The sequence below is a fragment of the Xyrauchen texanus genome, chromosome 9, assembly GCF_025860055.1.
Source record: "Xyrauchen texanus isolate HMW12.3.18 chromosome 9, RBS_HiC_50CHRs, whole genome shotgun sequence".
In the NCBI taxonomy this organism is placed as follows: domain Eukaryota; kingdom Metazoa; phylum Chordata; class Actinopteri; order Cypriniformes; family Catostomidae; genus Xyrauchen; species Xyrauchen texanus.
In genome coordinates, this window is record NC_068284.1 from 30,807,567 (window position 1) to 30,833,221 (window position 25,655).

Sequence of the window (25,655 nt, forward strand, 5' to 3'; positions counted from 1 at the left end):
TTAATACCAGTTACAGAATAACCAGTTAATCATAATTACACAGTATATATCATTACACTTTTAGAGTAGAGAACATAATTATACGTGGCCATCCGAAATAAATACTCTGCATATTGTCAACTTTAAATATATAAATCAAAAATGAAATGGATCCCAAACACCAAACCAATTTAGATTAAAAAATCAGAATGATGATTGAAGTCCAAGATCCATTGAGAGGGAAGTTGTAAAAATTGTACAAAAGTGCACAACAAAAAACTTCATATGTGCATCAAATGGAAAAAATAATATATATATATATATATATATATATATATATATATATATATATATATATATATATATCTTTGTATAACGACTATTAAAATGTATAATTGACCAATTTTTCTTCATAGCTATGCTAGTTTCATGTCTCTGGTGTCATTCTGTGGCCTCTTCTCACATTTTTTAAAATGTCAAATCATATAATTATTTATTGTCCATTTATTAATATATTTATATATTTATTTGGTATTTATTCCTGTATGAAGTACCTCGACAGGGTTATCAGGTTTTTTTTTTTGCAATAATGACCATCTGACTGTATAATAACTTTTGTTAACCACAGAAGTATGAAAACACTGGGGTACGGAAGCATACTACCGGTTTTTGACATGTTTTGACAGATGTTTTCTTTGTTAAAATTGATACCTGTACTATATTGAGTTTAAATTCTGTTTGTTGATTGGTTGATCTCTAGGCAAATTAAAGTCTTAACTTTTCATATGAGTCAATTCGTATGAAATATACCATCTTGTATGAGTTGTTATGAGACAACGTAGCACTACAATCCCTATTTGGCTTTTCCTGACAGTAGAGGAAATAAATGAGTGAGGATGCACTAGTCAATTAAGACTAACAACTACTGTATCCTGATCCAAATTGCCATCTCTTCATGATCCCTCTACAGACCAGAGGCTGTGGGAGCAGGTAACAGTGCTCTTTAGACAGAGAGGGTGGGGTGTCGCCATGGCATATCCCTTGGATTTTCTCACAGTGAGATGAATCATCCTCGCCTGGTTATCCTGCTTCATGCCCCGGAGGCATCCTTAATCGCACCCCCTCCTCCTTGCTCTCAGCCAGGCCAACGCAGATCCGTTTACCTCTCCGTCAGGCCTCTGAAAGGAGAAGAATTGCATTACAGTTTCTGTGCGCATGCTTTTGCTCTTTTATAGAATGGTTTCAGGCACCTGGGAGATCTTCATATAGAAAAATGTCAGTCTTTGCCTCCAGGCACTGGTAAGACAAACAGTCTGTACAACCGAAGGTCCTCCGGGGATGGAGAAGAGGCTTCTAGCAGCCTTTTGCTTCCCGCCACTGGATACCGGCTGCCTACAGCAGGGCTAAGGCGGGATGTATCCATACAACATGGAGCACAGAGTAACTCTAGACTGTGGATGTAATAACAGTCCAAATGTTACAGTGTGTGTCATCACATTTGCTGATGGGCACCTTTTCAGTTATGCTAATGTTCTTCTCTGATTGCCTTTGCACACAATGCAGATCCCTACCTGAAAAGGTTTAACAAGGAAGTGTTTAGCAAGTCTATTGCTTCACCTGTACATTTACATAACCTTTATTTCTAATCATCTACCAGAAAAAAAAAAATCATTGCGATGCACACTTACTGACCACTTAGGTACACCTGCACACTTATTCATGGGAAAATCTAAATCAGCCAATTGTGTAGCAGCAGTACAATGCAAAAAAAAAAAAATCATCAGTTATCTTCAGTTAATGTTCACGTCAACCATCAGAATGGGGGAAAAATGTGATCTCAGTGATTTCGAATCTGGACTGTTTGAGGAATCTGTGCACTCTTTGTGTGCTGGTTCCGCCTATTGGCAGGAGTTTATTTTGTAGAGGATCACACCTTCTGGACAGTTTTACAGATGAATCTACACACTCTTTGTGCTTATTCTGCCTATTGGCTGGAGTTTGTTTTATATATTATCTTTTGCTGTTTAATTCTGTCTCACAAAATTTGTCTAGAAACACTAGACTTGACCAATCGGACAGCAAGGTTGTAATGGGGGTTCTCATAGGCATGCATGGACTGTTTGTGTTAAGATGAATGGACAGCAATTGGCACTGTCATGCACAGGGTTAATGAACACGTTTTTCCTTTTCTGTTTTTTTTTTTGTTTTTTTTTCTGGGGGATGCTCAGGTTTTGATTGTTGCATTAATGTTGGAATGTGGTCTTTATCATTTTGATTTGACACACTATTTATTTTTTCTTATATGTCAAACTGTCTCCACTTTTGCTAGAACTTTATACAGAATCATTAAAGAATGGAAGGTCAATGTTATAAAAATGAATTGTATTTTAGAATTCAATATGTACTGTATATCCCTGGAAATAACATAGATATAAATGATTCCATGTATTTATGTTCTGTTTGTCCTAATTTTTATTTATTTATTTTAATGTATGAATCACTAAAATGTTAATGACACAAAAAATCACGCCATGGTCCAAATCACATGTTGAGCATTAATTGCAGCTCCTGACCCATATTATTTTATGCATTGCACTGCTGCCTCATGACTGACTGATTAGATAATCGAATGAATAAGCAGATGTACAGGTGTACCTAATATAGTAGTTGGTGAGAGTATATAAAGTGTATGTATGTAAAATAGTATTTTAGTTCCTTTGAATATTCCTTTTCGTGTTTTTGAGTCCCTGATTTTGAGCTCCCTGATGTTTCATATGCCTGTCACAAATCATTTGAAGCACACTAGGGAACTGAAGGGGCAAGTCAGACATGGCTCCTATTCCAATAGCTGTCTGTGCCAAGGATACATACGTCTATAATGGTCAAAGCATCAAAAATAACTTCTAAATAAAAACACAGTTTTGGTTCAGGGTTTACTAGATAGATTATGTAATAGAATAACATTTTATTTTATTTGTTTATTTTTTGTCTTTGCAGAGACACAAAAAGAGATAGTTTTCCAAAATTCATAATTTACTTGCCTCATTTTGTTCCATACCGGTATGACTCCGATGAAACACATTTCAGAAGTTCTGATTCAGATATTATGATTTTTTGCTATACAATAAAGGTATGTCAAGCTCTATAAAGGACCATAAAGCCACCATAAAGTCTGTACATAAGCAGGTTCCAGGGGGTACCTAACAAGAATGCTATTTGCTTTTTTAATCTATAAAATAAAATGTATGACTTAAAAAAAAATATAATAGGGATTAGGGCTAGGTAAATACATAGATTTTCTGATTAATCGTGTTTTAATGATCTCGATATAGATTCTTTAAACCCTAAGATCAGTCAAGTTTGGTTTGACTCTTTTCTTTTTGTATTGTTTCTCCAAAGACGAGATCCGAGCAATCCATATGTTAATGAATAATGTCTCGTTTAGTACCATTTCTATTCAGTCAGTTGGTAATCAAAAACAACAACCAATTATTAATTTTTATTTTTTTAAAAGAAGCTGTGTGACTTCTCTTCTTTGCAAACTAGAATGTGAGAAACATACATTTTTAAGGTTCTAGTAGCCTTAATACATGCTAAAACGTTCTAAGAGATGTTTAGGTTTATCTAATGTTAAATGGTGCATATTTCAAACTAACACTTAATTCCTCAATTCCAGACCATTAACAAACTGAACCTTAAGGATGAATGGTAGATAATGCTCCCTGTGTGGCAGGGAGCATTATCCTGCTGAAAGAGTCCACTGCCTTCAGGGAATACCAATGAAGGGGTGTCCCTGGCCTGCAACTATGTTTAGGTAGGTGGCATTGCCCAGAGCATCACACACCCTCAACTGGCTTTTCATCTTCACACAATGCATCCAGGTGCCATCACTTCCCCAGGTAAACAGTGCACATGTACACGACTGTCCACATGATGTACAAGAAAATGGCACTCATCGGACCAGGCAACCTTCTTACACTGCTCCAAGATCCAGTTCAGATGCTCTCTTGTCCATTGTAGGCACTTTCGACAGTGGACACGGGTCATTATGGGTACTCTGATAGGTCTGCATTGGTGGTTATAATGTTTTGGCTCATCAGTATATATATACGTATATATACTGTATATCGCAATTATAGTTTCACTCTAATTATTCTAATTGTCAGTTTCACGGCTCATTTTGCTTGTTTTTGTTGATGAAAAAAACATCATAACTAACTTCACCTTTTTGTTTTGTATATCAGGGATGTTACCATATTAATGTGAACATTAGATGATATTTAAGCACATCTTTGGTTTTGTGTTGATGAAGGGGTATTGACCCTTACTGATGAAGTTGTGGGGCTACTTAAGCCAAAAAAGTTTGGGACACTTAAGTCATACGATAACTTTGTTGAGTGAAATTCAAGTCGATAAAATCTTGCTTGACTGCTATTGTCACCATTTACTTTCATTGTATGAAAAAGAGCTGCTTGGACTTATAAATAACTCCTGAACTATAAAGAACTATTGCTTTAACCTAGGGGGAGATCCACTCATCCTTAAGGTTTAGTTTGTTAATGCTTTGGAATTGACGAATTAAGTGTTAATTTGAAATATGCACCATTTTACATTAGATTATACCTAAACATCTAAAGAATGTTTTAGCATGTATTAAGGTTTCTAGAACCATAAAAAATGTTTCTCACATTCTAGTTTGCAAAACTTCTCATTAACACAGCATTAAACAAAAACATCACTTATGCATTTTATTTTAAATTGTTTTTTAAATGGAACATATAACAGGTTATAGAAATAACTGGTTCATTTTGTGACAGTCTGTTGCTCAGTCCAGCACCAGCTTCCAGCACATTGTTCTGTTGAGGCCTGATCAGCAGTAATCACTTTATTACAGACAAGAGTGACCAAAGGCGGGCTGTGATAGAGACCCAGCTCTAACGGAAACACAAGAGGGGACAGAGAGATAAAAGCTCAGACTCCCCTAAACTCTACTATTAGACCTGTGAAATGTGCTTTCTCCTTTCTAAGAATGAGCTGAATTGAATGACACCCTGAAACGCTGAGAAAGCTTAATCTGGTTTCCTGTTCTTATGTGGACTGTAAACACGGTTGACCCTGTGGGGAGGAGGGCAGATGCTTGGACATCACCACAAATGTGATCACTTGATTGTAACAGTTTTGCCAGGTTTCTAGATCCATAAAACTTGACAAATAGAGAGCAAACCAATACAGTATACAAGTTAAGTCAGTTTATTTGCTATCAAGTCAATTTGATTATATCTGCTATTATGTTTCTTCATTAATATTTTAGGCCTAAGGACATAGAATTCCACAGCAATGTACACATGCTGTAGGAGTTGCACAAGATGCACATTTTAGAAAGCCATGCACAGGGCATGCAATCACACAAACTGTCACTATTAAAGAAATGTTCATAGTTCAATACAAGTTAAGGTTGTATTAATGTTAATACAAGTTAAAGTCAGCAGCATTTGTGCCATCATTCTGATTACCACTGAAAACTAAAAACCTTGTATATTTAAAAAAAGAAAAAAGAAGAAGCACAAATCGCAGATCCAGTGAAGCACTTACAATGGAAGTGAATGGGGCCAGTCCATAAACGTTAAAAAACACGCTGTTTCAAAAGTATAGCCACAAGATTTTTTTACACTAAAATCATGTGAACACATTTAATTTTTACGTCTTGTGGCTATACTTTTGAAACTATGGGCATTTTGGCATGTATCAACAGGCCCCTTTCACTTCTATTGTAAGTGTCTCACAGTAACCACAATCTTTGCTTATTTTAAATAAACAAGGGGTGAGTTGAAGGATTTTTTTGTAATCAACAAATGCAGCTAATTTTGCTAAACTTGTATTGAACCCTGAACATTCATTTTAAACAATGCAAGTCAAAACATACTTACACATTTTCTGTAGTTTTCAAATCTAATAATAATCAAAGTTTTATTTATGTAATGTCTTTACAAAGATCAAATGGCACTTTACATTAGCAAAGTCGTAAGACAAAAACTGTATGTGAACAGCACTTTCAATATACTGCATATTGCTTCAAATCAGCTTTATAGAAAATCAGCCCTAAAATGAATCGTTTACCCAAAAATGAAAATTCTGTCATAATTTACTCACCCTCATATTGTTCCAAACCTGCATGATTTTATTTTTGCTTATGCAGAACACAAACGGAGATGTTTTAATAAATGTCAGTTGATAGTGCCTCACTTTAAAGCATAAAACAGGACTCAAAGGTATCATAAAATTAGTCCATGCGACTATTGCACAATATTTCAAGTCTTCTGAAGACATACGATACGTTTTAGTGAAAAACAACACAGAATTTAGGCTAAGACATTTTTCGGTGAAAATGTTTTTCTCCGCTGCAAGTGTATGAGCGTGCGCTTTGAAAAAAGCTCATTCAAAGTGGCCTGAGAACAGAGAACCTGCGTCTTTTTTTTTATCAATTCTGTTCAAGATCTCATGTGAACACGTGCCACTATTAACAAGCCTCTCTCATGTACTTATGAATGCACAACAGACGTCAAGATGTTCATAGGTTTCACACTGCTTTGGGATGACATGAGGGTGAGTAAATTATGATAGAATTTTCATTTTTGAGTGAACTATTCCTTTAAATTCTTAATGGCCGCAGAGATCGTGCTGTAGGTGACTAGGGAAAGGGCTCCATACAATGTATAGGTGACATGACAGTTGTGCTTTTGTTCTGTTTGGGGGTTTGTGGTGGGTGAGTGTTTTCCAAATCACTTCTAACTGCATAGTTAATGCTCATTGCGGATTAAATCATGCTATACTGACATTTGAGATTAGACATCTAGAGGTGAATTCTGAATATTAACTAAATAACTGTTCTTATGCCATCGGATCATCTGTAATTTACGAGCTCCACTGCTGATCTTACCAAGGGCTAAACTTCCCCTTCCTTATAATTTTAAGACCAGAGGTTGTAAAATGTTGTTATCTGACTGTTGAAGAAGCACTGAGACAAGACCCAGCTTATCTCTAATGGACCCATTACCCTCATATCATGGGTTAAATAATCTACTGTGCTGTAATATAGTATTGTCACATTATATGACATTAACTTTAACTTTTGAGATATGTGAGCTAGTTTAATCATTTGTTTTTGTGAGGTTTTGTTTTTAGTCAGTTTTAAATGTTTTATTTTCTATGTTCATGCACTGTTTACACTTTCAATTTGAAGATCTCAGATGTCCTTAGTGAACTTTTGCTTTTTATATTTGTGCGTGTCACTCTTTAATTATCTCAAACCCCTGGCTTTGTTACAATTTTAAACAACACTGTTAAATATTGTATTTCTAATGGAGTGACAATCTGATGTAATATCTCTTCCAGTATACAAATTTGTCACAACAGTCTGAAAATAACACCGCTGTTTATAAAAGCTCACTATTACAAGGATCGTCCTGACTTCTGCCAATTAAAGTAAGCTCCTTGACAATGGCTCTTCCTTGTTCCTCTTACCTGTCACGTGTTCTAAACACATGCAACATACTTTTATAATGCTCTCCCTCTTCCATTTTATCCTTTCCGTCTTTATACTTTGCTGCACTGACAGAAGATCACTTTAGGCAATAGAGGGTGGATCAATTTATGAGTCTGCCATGTGAAAGGGCACACCGCCAAGCTAACACTCTGCCCACAGAAACATATGCTTGGCCGTCTCTTTCTTTTTCCTCCCCAAACAAATTGAAAGTAGATTACTGTTGGTGTGGCTCCTGGTTGACCTGTCATTAGTCCATGTTAGGAATTCCTGAGATTTGGGAAGACCACCCTTTGCCCCTTCAGATAATAGTCATGCTTTGTTCCCAGGGAGTTCTTTCCGTCCCTGGTCACTGTAGACTTATCCTGCTTATCCTGCTTGGGTGTACTGAGATCAGCACAGGGAAACGTGAAGCTGACTCTAGTGCCAAGCAGAAACTCCCATTTGAGGTGCAGTGTAAAGTTGTTGAGGATTTGCACAATGACTGTTGTTCCTTTGGTTTCGGTGCTGATTTAGAAGGGATATTTTGCCAATTGTTTGCATATGTATAAAGAATGAAGATTATATCTGCTATTTCTTTCCTTTATTACCATTTCAGGCCTAGGGCTGAGAGAATTCCAGAGTGGTTTATGCACAACTTATGAAAAGCCATGCATAGGCAGGGTTGGGAGGGTTACTTATTGAAATGTATTCCACCAGGCACGTGCAGAGGGGGGGGCGTTGGGTGCTTGAGCACCTGCCCCTTTGCCCCTTGGTGCCCAAAGTGCCCTTTTGTCAAATAAAAAATTCCTCTCATTTTTTTTATTTATTAAAGGCCCTTTTGTGAATGCCTGCCTATGCCAAATCTAAATATTAGTAAAATGTATGATTAATAATTTAGCCTTAAATAAAATGATCCAGATGATGACCTTTCACCTGACGACGACCTCATCCGGGACTATTCCTCACGCCGCACGGCCGCAGCACGCGCATTTTTTAATTACCGGAAGATATCTTCAACACCGCGACCGCGGCAGCTGGTAAGTGGGGATTCATTCCCAGTGAAGTGATTTTGATGTTTATTTACTTATTATTTTACAAGAACGACGTGAAGAGAGCATGCAGATATGTTGTAAATATTGCTGTGTGTAGCCTGTAGAAGTAACGTTACGTTAGCTTGCTGTTTGAGGGAGAAAAGTTTCACTCACAGGCGTCGAGGGGTCTTGTCTTTTTTATGCCTTTTGACTAAATTAAACTATATTATTATTATTTCAGTATTTATTTAAAAAAAAAATGTAGAGTGCCTTAAAATAATTATCACAACAACACTGATAAGGCTTATACTGATTTTCTCATTCTCTGAATTATCATTATAAAAATAAAACAATTCAGAACAGGATTAAAATATAATTATATTTTAAATGACAAAAATATTTTCTTTCTACAACAGCAAAGACCACTATTCAGAGATGCTTTAAAGGAGGAGATAATTCCAAATGGGAAATATTGCATGCCTTCCATTGCCTGACAGTCCCAGAGAACTGGAAAACAGCTAGCATTCCAACAGCTGCACTCCAAGCTGTGAAGAAACTGTGCCAGTTCTACAATATTGAAGATGAAGACAAATTGCAGACAGAATTGAAGGTCTTCCATACGTCATACTCATGCCCACCACCAGCCAATGTGTCCTCTATTCTGTCAGTGGTCAAGGAAACCAATGCACATCTAGTTTTCCCCAACATGACTCTGCTGCTGAAGACATATGGCACACTTCCGGTGTCCACAGCAACTGTGGAACGTTCCTTCTCAAAACTGAAGCTTGTGAAAACCAAACTTCGCAGCCTTTGCAAAGAGGAGAGATTGTCTGACCTTCTTCTGTTGGCCATTGAGAAGGACATTCCAATAAATGACAATAATGTCATTAACATTTTTAGGGACATGGCCAACAGGAAATTTCTGTTATAAAAGTCTACAACAACTCATCAACACTTATTGGTAAGATTAATGCTACACTGTGATTTTTAGTAGGTGCCAACAGAATGAACACACACATACACATTTTAGTTTCTTTATTTATATTTTTGATTAGACATAATCAATCAAAATCCAACTACATCTCAGAGTCACAATGCAACTTGAAATCATGATCACAGTATTGTGTACTGTAGACAGACAAGCACACACACCTCTGTCTATATAGATGTTTGTGTCTCACTCTCACCCCTGCCATGGCCACCATCATCCTATCCCCCATTAATGTTTTTTTTTTTCTCAGATAATTTTACTTTTTTGAATCTGGTATCTTATTTTCTCTACCTGCAGCTCTTGGTGTGCAGCAGCCTCTGTGAGCATCTCCCTCTTATTTTCTTGGAGCAGTCAGCCTTGGCAGGTCAGTGAGCCAGTTCCAAACACTCTCAGCAATCTTTACATCTTGTCATATCTGTCAAACATATTTTACTAGATTGTCCTGGTCTTAACACAAGTAGAATGCTCTTTTATGAAGTTACCTCGTTAAAGGACTTATTTAATGAGATTGTGCCTGAAAAGGTTTTGGATTTCTTATCATATATTAATCTTAAAAAAATATTGTATAATATGACTTGCTATTTATATTTGTTTTGTTTTTATTGTATTTATATGATATTTGTTTTTTGTAATTGAATTCTTGCCATGAAAATAGCTTTGATCGCTGACATGGCATTAAATAAAACATACTACTACTACTACTACATCTTGTCATGGTAACATAACAATTGTTTAATCAGCTAATATATCTCCTATATGTTTGTTGTTTTAATGTCTACAGTCTCTCAGATCAACTCCAGTATTAGCAGCAGCAACAACAACAGCAAAGGCAGCATACTCACTCAAGGAATTTAGTAAGATTTTACCAGAACAGGTATCACATTAATGTACAAAATCTGTTGTATTTGCTGTAAAATAAAATTGCTGTATTTTTTCTGTTTGCTTTGTTTTTGTTTTTATTATATTAATGGAACTCTTGTATTTTTGTAATTCAGTTTTTGCCATCAAAATAGCCACAAATGCTGACATGGCATTAAATAAAACTATACTCTACTGTACCGAAACATGGGCCACGTTGATTTTACTATAACGGCTGTTCTTAATTATTCTGTATAACAGAGAAGAAAAAGCCATCAGGTTGGTACAACTTAAGACACTTCAGTTTCTAATTATTCTGGACAGAAAATATTTTTTAACTTTTAAACTTAAAATTGTCTTTTCTGTTCTGTTTCTTTTCCAAAACTGCATCACAGCATTTGCTGTCGTGATCAATACAGAATCATCCGTGATCGATCACGTGAATCAGCAAGGAATGTGTCACGATATATTACTGTATTGATATTTTGAGCACCGCGCTATTTAAAGCCTTGTTCCATGTGCCCCTTTTATACTTTGAGCACCTGCCCCTCCAAAGGTCTCTGCACGGCCCTGTATTCCACTACAGATTACAGAACGCATGCTGTAAAATGTAATTTGTAATGTATTCCATTAGATTACTCAAGGCCAGTAACGTATTCTAAATACTTCAGATTACTTCTTCAGCACAGCACTTTTACTATAAAAACTCTGCCAGTACAGTAAGACAAAATACACATGTTAAAAATACATTCTCTGAAAAACCTAAATATCTTATGCAGTGTTGTTTCTAAAACAAGATCAATCAAACTGATCTTGTTTTAAGGATTTTTTGATATTTTTACAGGAAAAAAAAATTATTATCAAGTATAAGATGTTTTCCCTATTATCAAAGGTCTTACTAGAAAAAAAGAAATTATGATCCAACATGTATTTTCTTGATAAAAAAAAAAACCTGATCGTGCCTGGTAACACGTGTATGTAAAATGCTAGAAAAGGGTTTATTTCTATTTCTTCTGCTCCAAACTTACTTCAAACTTACTTCTCTGTCTGCTTTCTGTATGAATGTAGCACATCATAAGAAAGTGTTTCACCGCTGTTCAAATGCACTTTGGATCACATCATTTATGTCACGTTCCTCTGTTGTCTGCCCTGTGTCTCACTGCCATTTTGTTAAAGAACTACACTTCCCAGTGTCCACCTGTCATCATCACTGCCATTTTGTTCATTGTTCTCACCTGTGTCCCATTCAGTCATCACTCCCTGTGTATTTAAGCCCTGCTTCTTGTTCTCTCCTTGTCTGTTATTGTATGTTGTCAAGCCTGGAATGTTTCCCCTGCCCGAGTTTACTTGTTTATGTTTTGTTTCCCCATCGAGGGTTTTTCCTTTGTGTTTTGCCTGTTTACCTTTTTAATAAAAGTCTTCATTTAGATCCGCATCTCCTTGCTGCCTCATTCGTTACATAGCCAATCTTCTTGGGTGTAAACAAACCGAAGAATAATTAAAAAAAATCAAACTGATTCTATACTGGACTCTATTCAATACACTTTAATGATTGCACATCTTATTTGGAGACTTTTATTAAATAACTTTCATTATAAGTTTGACTTGTAATGTGTTGTATGTTATCACTGTTTATAAGAAGATATTGCTTTTGTAACTTAAAGCAGGCAAAGAACACTTATAATATGATCATGTCATAAAGTCTTTTGACTGTTTACATTATGCTGCTTTTGCATGACAGCACGTATATGATTAACTTTATTAACTTCTGCTGCGTTAAAATAGGTTGCTTGTGTTAAAAAGCATTACAATCTAAAGTATAACTATGAATAGGGGAAGTCATATAATGTATTGTAACTGTAGATAGAGTAGGGAAGTGTATAAATAGGGTCAAATAATAATAATAATATTTATAATAATTTCCCCCACAGTTTGACTGACTCTGAGCAAGTGTGCATGTGAGGGAATCAGAGCAGCCCCAGTCCTGTTCAGTCAGGTGTGAACGGGCCTGCGGTGAGTGTGAACTTACCGTTAGGCTCCCTGGAGTCTCTCAGGGTTTTAGCAGTTTAAAGACCTCACTGCTGACACCCACTGAAGGACTAGTTCCACCTGTTTAAGCCAGAAAACAGCCAGGATTTCTCAGAAGACTATGTAACCGTCAGAATAGGGGTTTTCCTGAATTTCTGGCTTGTTTGTCCTCAATTTCATGAGAACCTATACTAAAAAAGAAAAGCATTTACATTAAAAAAGGAAACAGATGGAGGCAAAATAAAAATGCATATAAAACTGTTCAATGGCATCAACAAAAAGGTTTTACTCAGTCAGTGTTGATAAAATATACTTGGCAGAATTAACAACTGAATAAATTAATAGTTCTGTAAGTTTGTTTAATTTGACTGTGTGGAGGGTATTTTAATATATCGTTTAATGTAAATAACATCATGTAGAGTTGAATGCTCATCATGATTGATTCTGTGAGTCTACTCACAGCATGGCACTTCATTTCAGTGCATTTTCCAGTGATGATTTTTAGTTTTCATGTAAGTCCAGCTCAGGACTAAACTAAACCAAAGTGTTAAAATACCATTGCAACTATTTGCCTCAAATATTCAGCTGTGAAATATATTAATAGAGATGCTCTTATCAGCCAGAACATTGTTAATTAGTTCTCCTTAACATGGTAATTCTGATTAATATCTCCTTGATCTCATTAAGAGTTTATCAGCAAGAATGATGGTGTTCTAGTCTGATCCCGCAAATCTCTTGCGAGGAACTCTCCATCGTAAACAAAGGAGAAATTAATGAATGTGGCCTCATGCTGACAGCTGGGGTGTTTTAATATAGAATTCTTAATTGGTGTAAAGATGTTTAAACATGGAATATTTATGTGCAGTACTTATGCAGAGGGGAATTTAAATGTTAAAATTATATCTTCTGGTAAGGGACTTCAGGTTTAGCCAAAGGACACACTGTTCCATAATTACTTTTAGAGAGAGGTCACTTATTGGAAAAGTTGCAAAACTTGGTTTTTATCTCTCAACAAACCTCCAGGGTGCTAACTGATAAAGCCTAATTCAACTGTCCCAGTTGGGTCACCTTACAGAGACTGTGCCACACACATTGTGCAGGAAACCCAAGTAGTGTTTCTCACAACAGCAGGTCTATTTCATACATGTACTCGTAGTCTTCGGTTGTGCTCATTTTGGGATAAAAGCCTGCAGGTAAGTACTGATGCGATGTTTTGGTTACACAATACACAACATTGTTTTCTTTAGCAAAGGATATTATGTGTAAAGCAACAGCTTGTTGAGGCCAACATGTCACAATAGGAGAAAGTGCTAGGGCTGTAATCACGCAGCTGATCGATATCTGACACTGATATGCCCACTGAAACATTGTATTTGTTTACTTTGTACATGGACTGTAGTTGTCCTGTACTGTAATCAAAGGTTCTCTCTTTATCAAAGATAGTTCATGATGTACTGTCGAGCATTTTCATAGATTCACATTTTTGCATTCATTTTACGTCAATGGATGAATGGATAAAGAGAGGGCAACGACAATGGCAAAGTGCAGGTCTGTCAGAATTGAAAGGCATCACTCAGACAGGTGAGCTCATGGGTTTCCCTCTAATAATTTGTCCACATTCTTTACAGTAGAAGTCACTCCTGATGAATGAAAACAAGACCCACAGTCTGCATTTGGACAAAGGCTGTCATTTCAAAGGCAGGTGTTATTTCTTTAAGGAGCAGTGAGTTTTTTCCTTTTATTCAGATAAAAACAGAATGTCAAAACTACTGCAGCTTAACAAAACAGCCACTCAAATGTAAAAAGACACATGGTCCAACAATATTTGCTAATTGTGTGATGGAATGTATGACAACATTAGTTTTGTTTTTTTGTCTAAAAATGTTTTCACTGGTTGAATTCTAGATTTTCGGTTATACTAATAAACACTTGTATTCATTTATATTTTAGCTGTTCAGTTTCTTAGGAAAACATTTTCTGAAATTGCCAGTTTACATTAGAGAATCCTACATAACAAAAACTTTAAAACTGTCTTAGTTTTATGCTTGCTTAATATCACTTAAATAGCAGTGTACACTCACTTAACACTTTATTAGGAACATTATGGTATGGTGTGGTTTTCTGCTGTTGTAGTCCATTTGCCTCAAGGTTCGACGTGTTGTGCATTCTGAGATGCTATTCTGCTCACTACAATTGTACAGAGTGGATATCGGAGTTACTGTAGCCTTTCTGTTAATTCAAACCAGTCTGGCTATTCTCCGCTGACCTCTCTTATCAACAAAGTGTTTCCATCAGCAGATCTGCCTCTGACTGGATGCTTTTGGCACCATTTGGAAAAACTCTAGAGAATGTTGTGCTTGAAAATCCCAGAGAATCAGCAGTTACAGAAACACTCAAACCAGCCCACCTGGCACCAACAATCACGGTCGAAATCAGATTTTGTCCCCATTCTGATGGTTGATGTGAACATTAACTGAAGCTCCTGACCCATATCTGCATGATTTTACACATTTTACTGCTGCCACGCTGATTAGATAATCACATGAATATGTAGGTGTACAGGTGTTCCTAATAAATTGCTCAGTGAGTGTAAATAAGTTGAACCTAGATGCAAAAAAATACTTTTTTTAAACCTTTACATTTATTTTAATAATTAATACATTTATGACCTAATCTATCATTTTGAGTCACATTTACCCTGAACATATTTAGAATTTTATTTAGTAGAAACAATATTTATATCATTAGAAAGTTTACAGTTTTTTACTTAGCGCCTTAGTAAAACTCAAAGGGGTCAGTTCATGAAAAAGTTGCGTGACTTTTACATGTGGCATTTCAGTGCAAAAAGCTGCATCTTATTTACAAACCTCCCACGATCTAGTTTAATCAGGCCCAATCAGTGCTGAAATAGCACTGCGTCTTGAGTATTTAAATTAAAACGGAAGTATGTAACTTTTCTGGTGTTAAAATACTTTCTACTATCCCAGCTTAATATGCAGACATAAATAAGCCATTCATAGGTTCATTTCATTTTACTTTACTATGGCATTATGAAAATTCCTCTTTTTGTGTTGAGCAATCTGTCTGGGACAGTACCATTGACTCAACCCAATTTCTCCCAATTTGGAATGCCCAATTTCCCACTACTTAGTAGGTCCTTGTAGTGGTGCGGTTACTCACCTCAATCCGGGTGGCGGAGGAGACCATCAATCCATGCATCTTATCACGTGGCTCGTTGTGCATGACACCACGGAGACTCTGCATGCGGAGGCTCATGCCACTCTCTGCGATCCACACACAACTTACCATGTGGCCCATTGAGAGCAAGAAACCCTAATCATGACCACAAGGAGGTTTACCTATGTGACTCTACCATCACTAGCAACCGGGCAAATTTGGTTGCTTCGGAAACCTGGCTAGTCACTCAGTACACCCTGGATCCAAACTCGTGACTCCAGGGGTGGTAGTCAGTGTCAATACTCACTGAGCTACCCAGGCTCCACTAACTCTTTGATTGATCAATGGAAGAAGGGGGATGTATTCAGAAAGCTGTTTTGAAAACAATGTTTAGTTTTGCAATTCCATTTGATGGCACTAGTAGTGAAGAAAATACATGCTTTAAGTCATTGTCATTCCTTTCCATGCAAACAAGCTTACTTTTATGTAAATTAAGCTTATTATAGATGGTACTTCATTAACAAAAAATTGCCAGATCAATACACCACATTATTTGTATACAAAAAGTATATATATATATATATATATATATATATATATATATATATATATATATATATATATATATATATATATATATATAAAACAAGGTTTCTAGGTGAAATTACTTCAAATGATGAGCAGGTCACTTTTGTTCTTGTCATGCACATAGTGGTTCTGTATGGACTGGTGGTCCTCATTGACATTAATCCAGTGCATCACTTTGTCAGGCACTGTTTGGAAAGGGGTGTATGAAAGGGCTTTTCTTGTGGTCTTTTGACCCCAGACACATGCAGTCATTCAGAGAGACAAGTTTTGTGTCCCCAGACAAGAGTTGCTCCAAGAAGGCAAAGGCAATTACACTTGGAGACAAAGAGGCCTCCAGGGGAGATGAGAGACATGGAGAAGCTCTATGAATGAGCCTGAGGGAGAAAGACTTATCAGCTACTAGATGTTAGTATGGCACATCCTTCACATTGTTGACTTTATGATAGACGGTATTTGAAATTGATGTAAATATACTATAAAAATACTTATATTTTAAATTTTTCTAATTTTATAAATACAATAATTACACATTATAGTATCAGCATATCAATCTTTGTAAACAATTTCAATATGTTCTCTGCCTATTAGACCCCACTGTATATTTCTGATGTACTGCATCAGTGCTCTATAATAGTGTTGTTTTATTTTTATTTTATTTCAACTGATAATTACTAGAAGAAATTGTTTCTTATATTAAAATGTTCCTTTGGCATCCAGTGTTGGGTAAGTTACTCAAAAAATGTATCCACAACAAAGTACTTATTAATTCTCTAAAGCTTTGTTCACTGATTACTTCATATAAAAGTAATCACATTACTAATTACTAGTCTAATTTTTCTCTGTGTTATTGTTGCACACCCTTAAGCTCACAAAAATGCAAATAGATGTACATATGAATTATCAATTCATATTGTATTATAAATAAATATAATTTGTTCAATTTTGAACCCAAGTAATGTAATTAAAAGTAATTAGCTAAACAGAAAGTGATAAATGATAAACTTAAATCAAAACACACAAACATAAACACATACAGGGCAGCTGCCTGTAATTCTCTCTCTCTCTAACTGTCGTCAAATTTGTCACTATCCCTTGCACACTCCATCGGACTGATAGGGGACCAGGCGTGTGTCGTTCCAGCCCGGCCCCGCCCTCCTCCTCTCTACACAGAATTTAAATAGTAATGTGTTACACTACTTTTTGACTCAAATAAATGAGATTACTGTAACTAATTACTTTGTAATCAGATTTCACCCAACACTGATCTCCACAATACAAAAACATTATCCAGGGAACACAGATTTTGATCAAATGGTAATAAAAAATGCACTGTGAAAAAATATTTCACAAATTATAAAAAATAAGCATATATTGTAATTGTGTCCATTTGTAGATACATTTTCAAATTTGTTCAACAGGGCCCACAAAAATACTGATCACAATTCAAAATGGCTGTATTTCTTTTTCTTTTCCCATGATTATCCATGTCCCTGACCCACCCTCTTGGCAGACTATGTGCTGTTTCTTCTTTGATAAATTAGCAAAGGTACAGTTTCTGTGTTCCTTTTTCAGATCATGCATAGGGGAGTATTTATGTTAGATAGCAGTGGGTTTCCCCTCCTACTTGTGTGATGAGGGATAATTACTATTCTGGAGACTCTAGATTAGATTGTATTTGAAATTCAAAGTGCGTGAGTGAAAAGCCAGTAGAACAGGAAGACAAACAGAGGGAAAGGCGATTGAGTAAATACTGTGCATGCAGGGCCCATTACTGAGTATATAGCGATGCAACTTCATTCCAATGCAACAAGCCAGCTTCGCCATAATCATTTAGACCACCACTGTGGAGGTAGAGGATTTGTCCTCACCTGTACCTTGTCTTGTCTGAGAACTTGCAATGGGTCTCCAGCCTTTAGCATGGTCCGGTAGAAGTGAAAGGACTTGTCCTTTTGTTGGCCCTGTGTACTAGCACAGGAAGATCGAGTGGAGTACTTTGCTGGTGGTCGGTGCAGTGGACACAAATATTTGCTCCAATGTCCAAACAAATTTGTCTAGGTGGTAATTACCTGCACTTAGACTCCACAGAACAATAAAAGGGGCAGATTCTCTTTTAATTTTGGAGTATTTTGTAATAAAATTAATCAACGATCAGCATATGACATTGCCATAAAATTATTTAAATAATGTTTTTTTTACGTTACATGTTCATTTTAAGATCACTGTTGCATTTAACTGTTGCTACTGTGGTGAAGATACCCTTGTGTGAATTTAACATGTATATTCAGCTTTAGCATAAGAAGAACAGATCCACAATGTTTTTGTGGATAAATAAGATTGTGGGTGTGCAGTGACTGACTCAGTTATTACTCACTAAATTAACCAAATATTAAAAAAGAGAAATGAGAAGGTATAACAGGTGTTTTTTTTTTCTAAATACAAGTGATTCAAGGCCTGTGTACCTTGAAAGGCGCTTCTTCTCAACTTGTTTAAGGAGTGCTGCTATAACTTGCCTGTTAATACAGTGATAAATAGATCTTTCCATTATGAATCCAGGCTGGAATCTGTTGGGTCAATGTTTGATTGTCCATCCCAGTTTGAGAAAGTGCAGAAGTAGCTGCAGCCCTATCGAAACTAATATAACACTAATATCCTCCAGTCTCATTTACAAGTATCGGTGCAATCAGTTCATGTCATGAACTGAAGATTGCAGAACTTTAATGCAGGCATTTTTTTTATCCATTATACAATCACATACAAACACATAGACTACTATCGTATATCTATGAATGTAAACAGACATGTGTAAACATTTTCTATCATGCACACATACATATAGGCTACTTGACAAAGCTCACGTATCTTTCACAGGCCATAAGCGTGTAAGGGTGGAGACCCTAGGATTGTGTTCCTTCATAAAATCAACATTTTCCTTATCTGATCTCCTTTAAAAAGTCCAACAGAAATGCTTGCTTGCCTCTGACAGACTAAACGCTCCCTAATCAGCTGCTTTATATGTTATAAAGCAAGGGTTGTTTTTATGTCAGTGTTATAAAATGGTTCTCATGAAGAATAAATATACATGCAATTGTTAGCAGAGTTGCAGGCTCAGAGAGCTTCAGTCTATTATGACTAACAAGGATAATTACTGTTAAATATATCATCCAAAAATAATTTCTCCATGTACGTTTGTACTAAATATAAATGCTTTTTGGCTGACACATGTTTTGTCCTGTCACAGATAATGTGGAGTAGTCTACTAAAGCTGTATATTTGAAATGGATATAATAATATATTAAACAATAAATATAAATAAATATAATTTCCTGTATTATGTGGGCTATGACATATAAACAGGTATGTAAGATACTAATTAAGTCCATGCATACAACTCATATAGCCAAGGGCATGGATCTCATTTCAGCTTGAAAAACAACAAACAGGAATTTTCTTCAAAATTTACATTGTCAATAAATTCTAAAGAAAATATACTAAAGCCACTCCATGTAGAAATAAAATACGTTTATCAGAGTTATTGGCTAGAGGTTTTGAGGAGCAAGAAAATATCATCAAAATACATGAAAAATAAACAATATGGAAAATTATGTCCCTAATGTTTACACCTGTCATGTAGAAGAGTTTTATCATTTATTGCCATATAAACAGCTAAATATAAATTTGCAATAACCTTATGGTGTAATATTTAATGTGATACTTTCTCAAAGACGGTTGGATGTGTCCCCATATAGTGTAATGTTGACACATGCATTCAATAGATCTTTCTTATCTTAATAATATTTGGCAGGCACATCTATTCATATGAAAAGGGAGGCCTTAAAAGTGTTGTAAATTTAAGCTGACTCTTGAATCGGTTAAATTAGTCATGTAGCTCCTATGAAATAATTTCTCTGACTAAATTAGGCATCTTGTAAATACAACTGAATGTCTCCAGGAAGATTGTGTCCTGTCTGCCAATCTGTAATCTCTTTAATTGTGTTTAGAAAACAACAAAGAAAAAAAGAAACGACATTTCCGTCCTTCCTTTCAAAGACGAGAAGAAACGTGACAAGACGGCAGCACAACCAAATATATTTAGAACTTTGAATGCTGTCATGTAGGCTAATACACTTCATTATACTTAAATACATCTGGTTGTGCCAACAAATGAATAACACCACTACTAATAAAACAGCTACAACACGTGAGATTATAATGAGCACTGAAATTTTGCACCAAAAGAAACAACGGGAATTCTGTTCGCACGCATTCAATTTGTACAATTAAAATTAATAGGCTTTTACTCTGCTGTGCTGCGGGAAATGACACTCTTTGAATTTCAGGAAATTCTATTCATTTCCATTTCCACCTCTCTCCAGGCTGTACAGGAATCTGAATTGCGTAGAACGGATAAAAAGAATAAGATTGTGCAATGCAGCTGGTTTGCTTGCACAGAACAGAAACTTACAGTGACATGCAAGAAACAACAAAACATTGCGCTCATTTTTTGTAGTGATATAAAATATCTTATATATAAATAGGTTATATCTTATGTCAAATATGAGCTCTTAAACAACGTGCCCCCCCCCTAAATTCTGTCGACAGTTTACAGATAATATGTAATGCGGCGTTTTGAATTAATCAATTGGAGGTATTTTGGTTAAAGCTTGCCCACATTATCTCTAAACATGAGCCCGAGAGCATTAGGCCATTCATTTGCATTTTAACATCAACTGAAAGAGGAGGTCTATTGACTCAAAGATCATTAACTAACATGTACCTCCATTGTTTAACATTGAGATTATCATGTTGTATCGATGGCTCCGAGATTTTACAGCTCTTTGTATAAATGCTAATTAAAGATGGGGGTTCGATCTGGATCAATTAATACCTGTATCAGACCAGGCCAATTTTAATACGAATGAATTGTCACGGTTCGGTGAAACTCAGTACGCCATTAGTACGGTTGCTTGTCTTAAACTTTTGTGTTCCATACATTAGGTTGTCCAGACCTATTTATTCTAAGGGTTAGGGCAAATAATTCCCGTTTTCATCTTTTAAGATTTCATATTTTAAGATCTTTTTGTGCATTGTATTTCACGTAAGGGTATTATTCACCACATTGCATATCGAGGTATCTTTTAACAAATAGCTAAATAATAAATTAGTCTCTAGATTATTTTTGGACCACCAATCAAAACCAATTAATGCTGTTTTAAATGGTAAGAAGTCTTGCCGAGGAAAGGGTTTCTGGCGCCCCCTTTAGCACTCAAATTATACACTCAGAAATGAAAAAACTTTGAAATAAAGTTGCATAAATTGTGCATGAACATCCCAAACCCCCTCAATGGTAAGCCACTTTATTATGGTAAACTGTGTTGAAGTTTTAAAAATCTGTGAATAAAAAGGAACATGTACTACAATGAAAATAGCCGGTTCAGTGTGTTTACATTTTTTTAATGTAAAATTCTCCATGCTAATGCTTTTTCTAGTCTAGTCTTTCAAATATTTTATAACATGGCTAATTTAAAAAGCTAAAAATAGTCTATAATTTAGTGAAATAATGAGTGCTTAATTTAACGACGACAAAATAGTTGAATGTACTATGACAAATTGTTTACATGTTGTCAAGTATAGCCAGAGCAAACACCTGATAGGCTACAACAGCATGACCAACGTCACGAGGACACGCCTACTCGACGTTCAATCCCTCCTTATAATGAGACAAGAAGCTAGACAGTCAAGCATTAGAGACCCATCCTATGTTTCGGACCGAATGAGAGTGAACAGTTATTGAGTTCCCTAACATTTGCAACATGGCACTTGCCGATGCGATGTTGCCTTTAAATAAATTTTCAAGCAACCATGTTTTGGACGAAAAGCAGGCTGAAATTGTTCAGGTGAGTTCAGTTTTTATTTTAAAGTTGGAAAGTATGTTTAAAGTTTGTTTATTGCACTCTTAATTGTTTGTAATGTTTAGTAGCCTAACGATTGTTCCTAAACTGACGAATAAAGCAATCTAACCCGGGTAAATGCTCTTTTTTCCCCCCAGGACTGGAAAATTGATCCCACTACAACCAGCTCAACAGGTGGGAACATAAGACCCCTCATCGAGGTGGAATTCAGCATTGTTGAATCGTCACCTTTGTCTAAAGACGAGGACGATCTTTCCAAATTTCTGGATCTAGAATTCATTCTATCCAACACTGTCACATCAGAGAATGAGAACTCCGCACAGCAGCCGGCCGCATATTCTTTACCCGAGTCACCCGAAAGCTGCAGTACTGTCTACGACAGCGATGGCTGTCACCCGACGCCAAACGCTTATTGCGGCAACAGCTTTAGCGCACGTCCTTGTCAGAGTCTGGTGGCAGAGTTGTTCACCCCTGACATGAATTATCACAGCGACTCCTCGCAAGAATATAGTTCGAAAGGACCTTTAGACAGGCACGAGTACACTGAATTAAGGGTTCTAAATTCTCGAAACCCTACACACTTACCCAATTCAAATAATGTGGGATATAAAATAAAAAGTGAACATCACGAGCAATCTTGCATGATGGTAAACGACTACGTGGGGCATTATTATGGACAAGAATCCCACCGCGTGCAACATCAGGCCTATGGGCACCACAGTATGCAACAAGATGTGTCTAGGGACATGTTAGGGAGGAAAGACTGCATCTTAACCGAGATGAACTCTCACCATCACATTAACATTGCACAACAACAACAGTTCATGAACAGCGCGCCATTCCCACCGCAGTATGACCAGCATCAACAGTATCACGGACATTACAGCGTGTTTAGTGAACCATTGCGAACAAATCACTCGGCCATGACAGGTGTGATGTTGACCCCACCATCTTCACCGCTCCTGGAATTTTTAAATCCAGAAGACAGCAAACCCAAAAGAGGGCGTCGCTCGTGGGCACGAAAACGGACTGCAACGCACAGCTGCGAATTCCCCGGCTGTGGGAAAACGTACACAAAAAGTTCCCATTTGAAAGCCCACATGCGGACACACACAGGTAAGCGGTGGATACGTTTTGTTTGGCTTGTTGCTTTTGTTCAGTTAAAGTAACAAGGTCCAGACTTTACCCAATAAATAAACGTTTTCCTTTCTTATCTGTTCACAGGCGAGAAACCTTACCACTGCAGTTGGGAAGGCTGTGGCTGGAAGTTCGCCAGGTCGGACGAGTTGACGCGTCACTACAGGAAACACACCGGACACAGGCCGTTTCAGTGCCACCTGTGCGAGAGAGCCTTCTCCCGCTCAGATCACCTGGCCCTGCATATGAAGAGGCATATGTAAAAAAGAGACTATATCTATTTTAAACGACTAGAGGCTTTTATATTGTTAAGACAATTCCTATTTTTGGATAGCAGTTATATGTGAATAGATGAGTAATGTCATTTGCTTTAACTTATGACAGTATTTAATAGAAGGAGATGCACGATCAATTAGAAGGTAAATTGTGTAGTACTTTCCCAGATGTATAAAAACGGGGCAGGACCCATGCATTTGTAAAAAAAAAATAAAGTTTTGTTTTTTATCTCCATTTATACATTTGTATTCAGTCAGGGATTTTTTTTCTCATGGATTGCAACAGAATTAAAAGCATTGTCATTTTTGTACTCCGTCATCATGTCTCATTTTGTGTAGTTTCTCATTTAATTATCACTTTGATCAAAGGCTTGCATTATAGGCACAAATCTGTAAACGTTAAAATACATATTATTTCAAAAGTATAGACACAAGACATACATACAACTATGCATGGTAACAATTTTAGTGTGATAAAGTCGTTTACCAACCTTTTCTATGTAAAGTTATTTTCAATTTTACAAATTTGTTCAACATTATGCCACAAATGCTTTTGACAGCTTAACTTGTATTGAATCCGGAATATTCCTTAATGTGCTACTAAATTAAGTCAAACTTAAACTTTTATCTTCTATTACCATTAAGCTTTTGTCAAGAAAAAGGAAATTAAAGAAAATGAAAAAGTTTTGATGTGATCTATTGGGCTATCATCTGCACTGCAACTATACCTTCTAAAATTAGCCTACTTGTAGAATACCTTCGTTACTTTCACTGTTAAATCTTTTAGAAATTATATATAATAACATAATCATCTTCATTATCAGCAAAAAAATATATTCATCATAAATCTTGTAAATAAATTACAAAATTATTTAAATTTACAACCATGAGGCTGTTGCTAGCCTCGATAATCGACAGTAGCCTATGTCGCCCCCTCCTGTCTATAACAGGTACATGCAGAGGAGCCACTGTAACTCGTGGGTTGTCACATCAGAGGAAGCTGACATGGGTTTCTAAGGCCGACGTGAATTTAGTTGTAAATGGTCCGTCAACAAAACAGAGATATTTTACAAGATACACATGTGTTATCATTCGATAAAACAGTTATACATATCTGCAACAAACGTTATCGTTGAGTCGTCCTTAGATGCCATTAAATCAAAACAACACCGTTTTCATTGTTCATGAAAATGTTCTACACTCAATATTTGGACAGTTAGCATACATATGATCGCATATGCGAAGCACTACTTTCCATATTTAAGCTGAGAGTTTTGTTATTTAATCTTATTATAATCTAGTGACAAACTCTAACAACATGGGCACAATGCAACAAGTACCTATTTCTACCACGAGATGACAGTCTCTCCTATGAAATGCATTTTGCTGATGATATGCCACACATGGTAGAATACTAAGAGAGATCCTCTTGTAAGTTTGTTATTTGCTCAGGGGCAATGACAAACGCTAGCCTGCTTCCAATTCAGCTTTATGACTGAGCTGTTTATATTAATAAAGGACCAACGATACTGAGGGTTATCCTGAATGTTTGGACAAGGAACGGCTTTAATGAGCTATGTCATGCATATCATGTGTATGTTCACACTGTATGTGCTGCATTAGAATTATTTAGGTTAAGGCTTTAGAGTAGTCTACGTGAGGTCCGGAAGCTATAGGTTTTCACCACTAAGTAAACAAGATCTTACCAACACATTTAAGACACTGGATTTCTTCTGACTTTATCATCTCCCTGTATTATTAGAATATAAATAACATCTATGCATTATTACCATCGATGCTTGTGTTCCCCAACTAATGTTTTGCTGTATTTTTGTACTGTTAAAAATAGAGGTCGACCGATATATCGGTTTTGCCAGTTAATCGGCACTGATAATGATTTCTGGAACTATCGGTTATTGGCAAAAATCCACACCGATAATTTTCCCCAGTTGTGTACCGTTGTGTCCGGTGCTGGAGCGGCTGGGAAGTGCGCGCTGTCATTATACAGCATGAGAGCGGCCTCTAGAGGCAATCACTGACACCTCTTGGTGGTTGTTTTGACATGTGAGACTGCACGTTTTATGCAGCGGAACACTGCACGGAGCTGAACAATGCAGATTTAAAACACCTACAACTAAAACGTATGTATGCATTACATTT

At 36.4% G+C, this 25,655-nt stretch overlaps 1 protein-coding gene and 1 long non-coding RNA gene across 2 annotated transcripts; both read left to right on the forward strand.

Moving 5' to 3' along the window:
• The first annotated feature begins 8,320 nt into the window (after positions 1-8,320).
• On the forward strand, positions 8,321-10,576 carry LOC127648734 (uncharacterized). Its single transcript, XR_007971206.1, has 4 exons — positions 8,321-8,538; positions 8,949-9,493; positions 9,821-9,887; positions 10,305-10,576. It is a non-coding gene; the product is annotated as an uncharacterized LOC127648734 (long non-coding RNA).
• Positions 10,577-21,920: 11,344 nt separating this feature from the next.
• On the forward strand, positions 21,921-24,045 carry LOC127648728 (Kruppel-like factor 1). Its single transcript, XM_052133456.1, has 3 exons — positions 21,921-22,068; positions 22,221-23,199; positions 23,308-24,045. Exons 1-3 carry the CDS (start codon positions 21,985-21,987, stop codon positions 23,481-23,483), a joined length of 1,239 nt encoding a protein of 412 aa, XP_051989416.1. The 5' UTR covers positions 21,921-21,984; the 3' UTR covers positions 23,484-24,045.
• The last annotated feature ends 1,610 nt before the right edge of the window (positions 24,046-25,655 follow it).

Coding starts and splice junctions, on each gene's coding strand:
- LOC127648728 (XM_052133456.1), top strand. CDS start 21,985: ATGGCACTTGCCGATGCGATGTTGCCTTTAAATAAATTTTCAAGCAAC. Junction 22,069..22,220: donor AGCAGGCTGAAATTGTTCAG/GTGAGTTCAGTT, acceptor TTTTCCCCCCAG/GACTGGAAAATTGATCCCAC. Junction 23,200..23,307: donor CCACATGCGGACACACACAG/GTAAGCGGTGGA, acceptor ATCTGTTCACAG/GCGAGAAACCTTACCACTGC.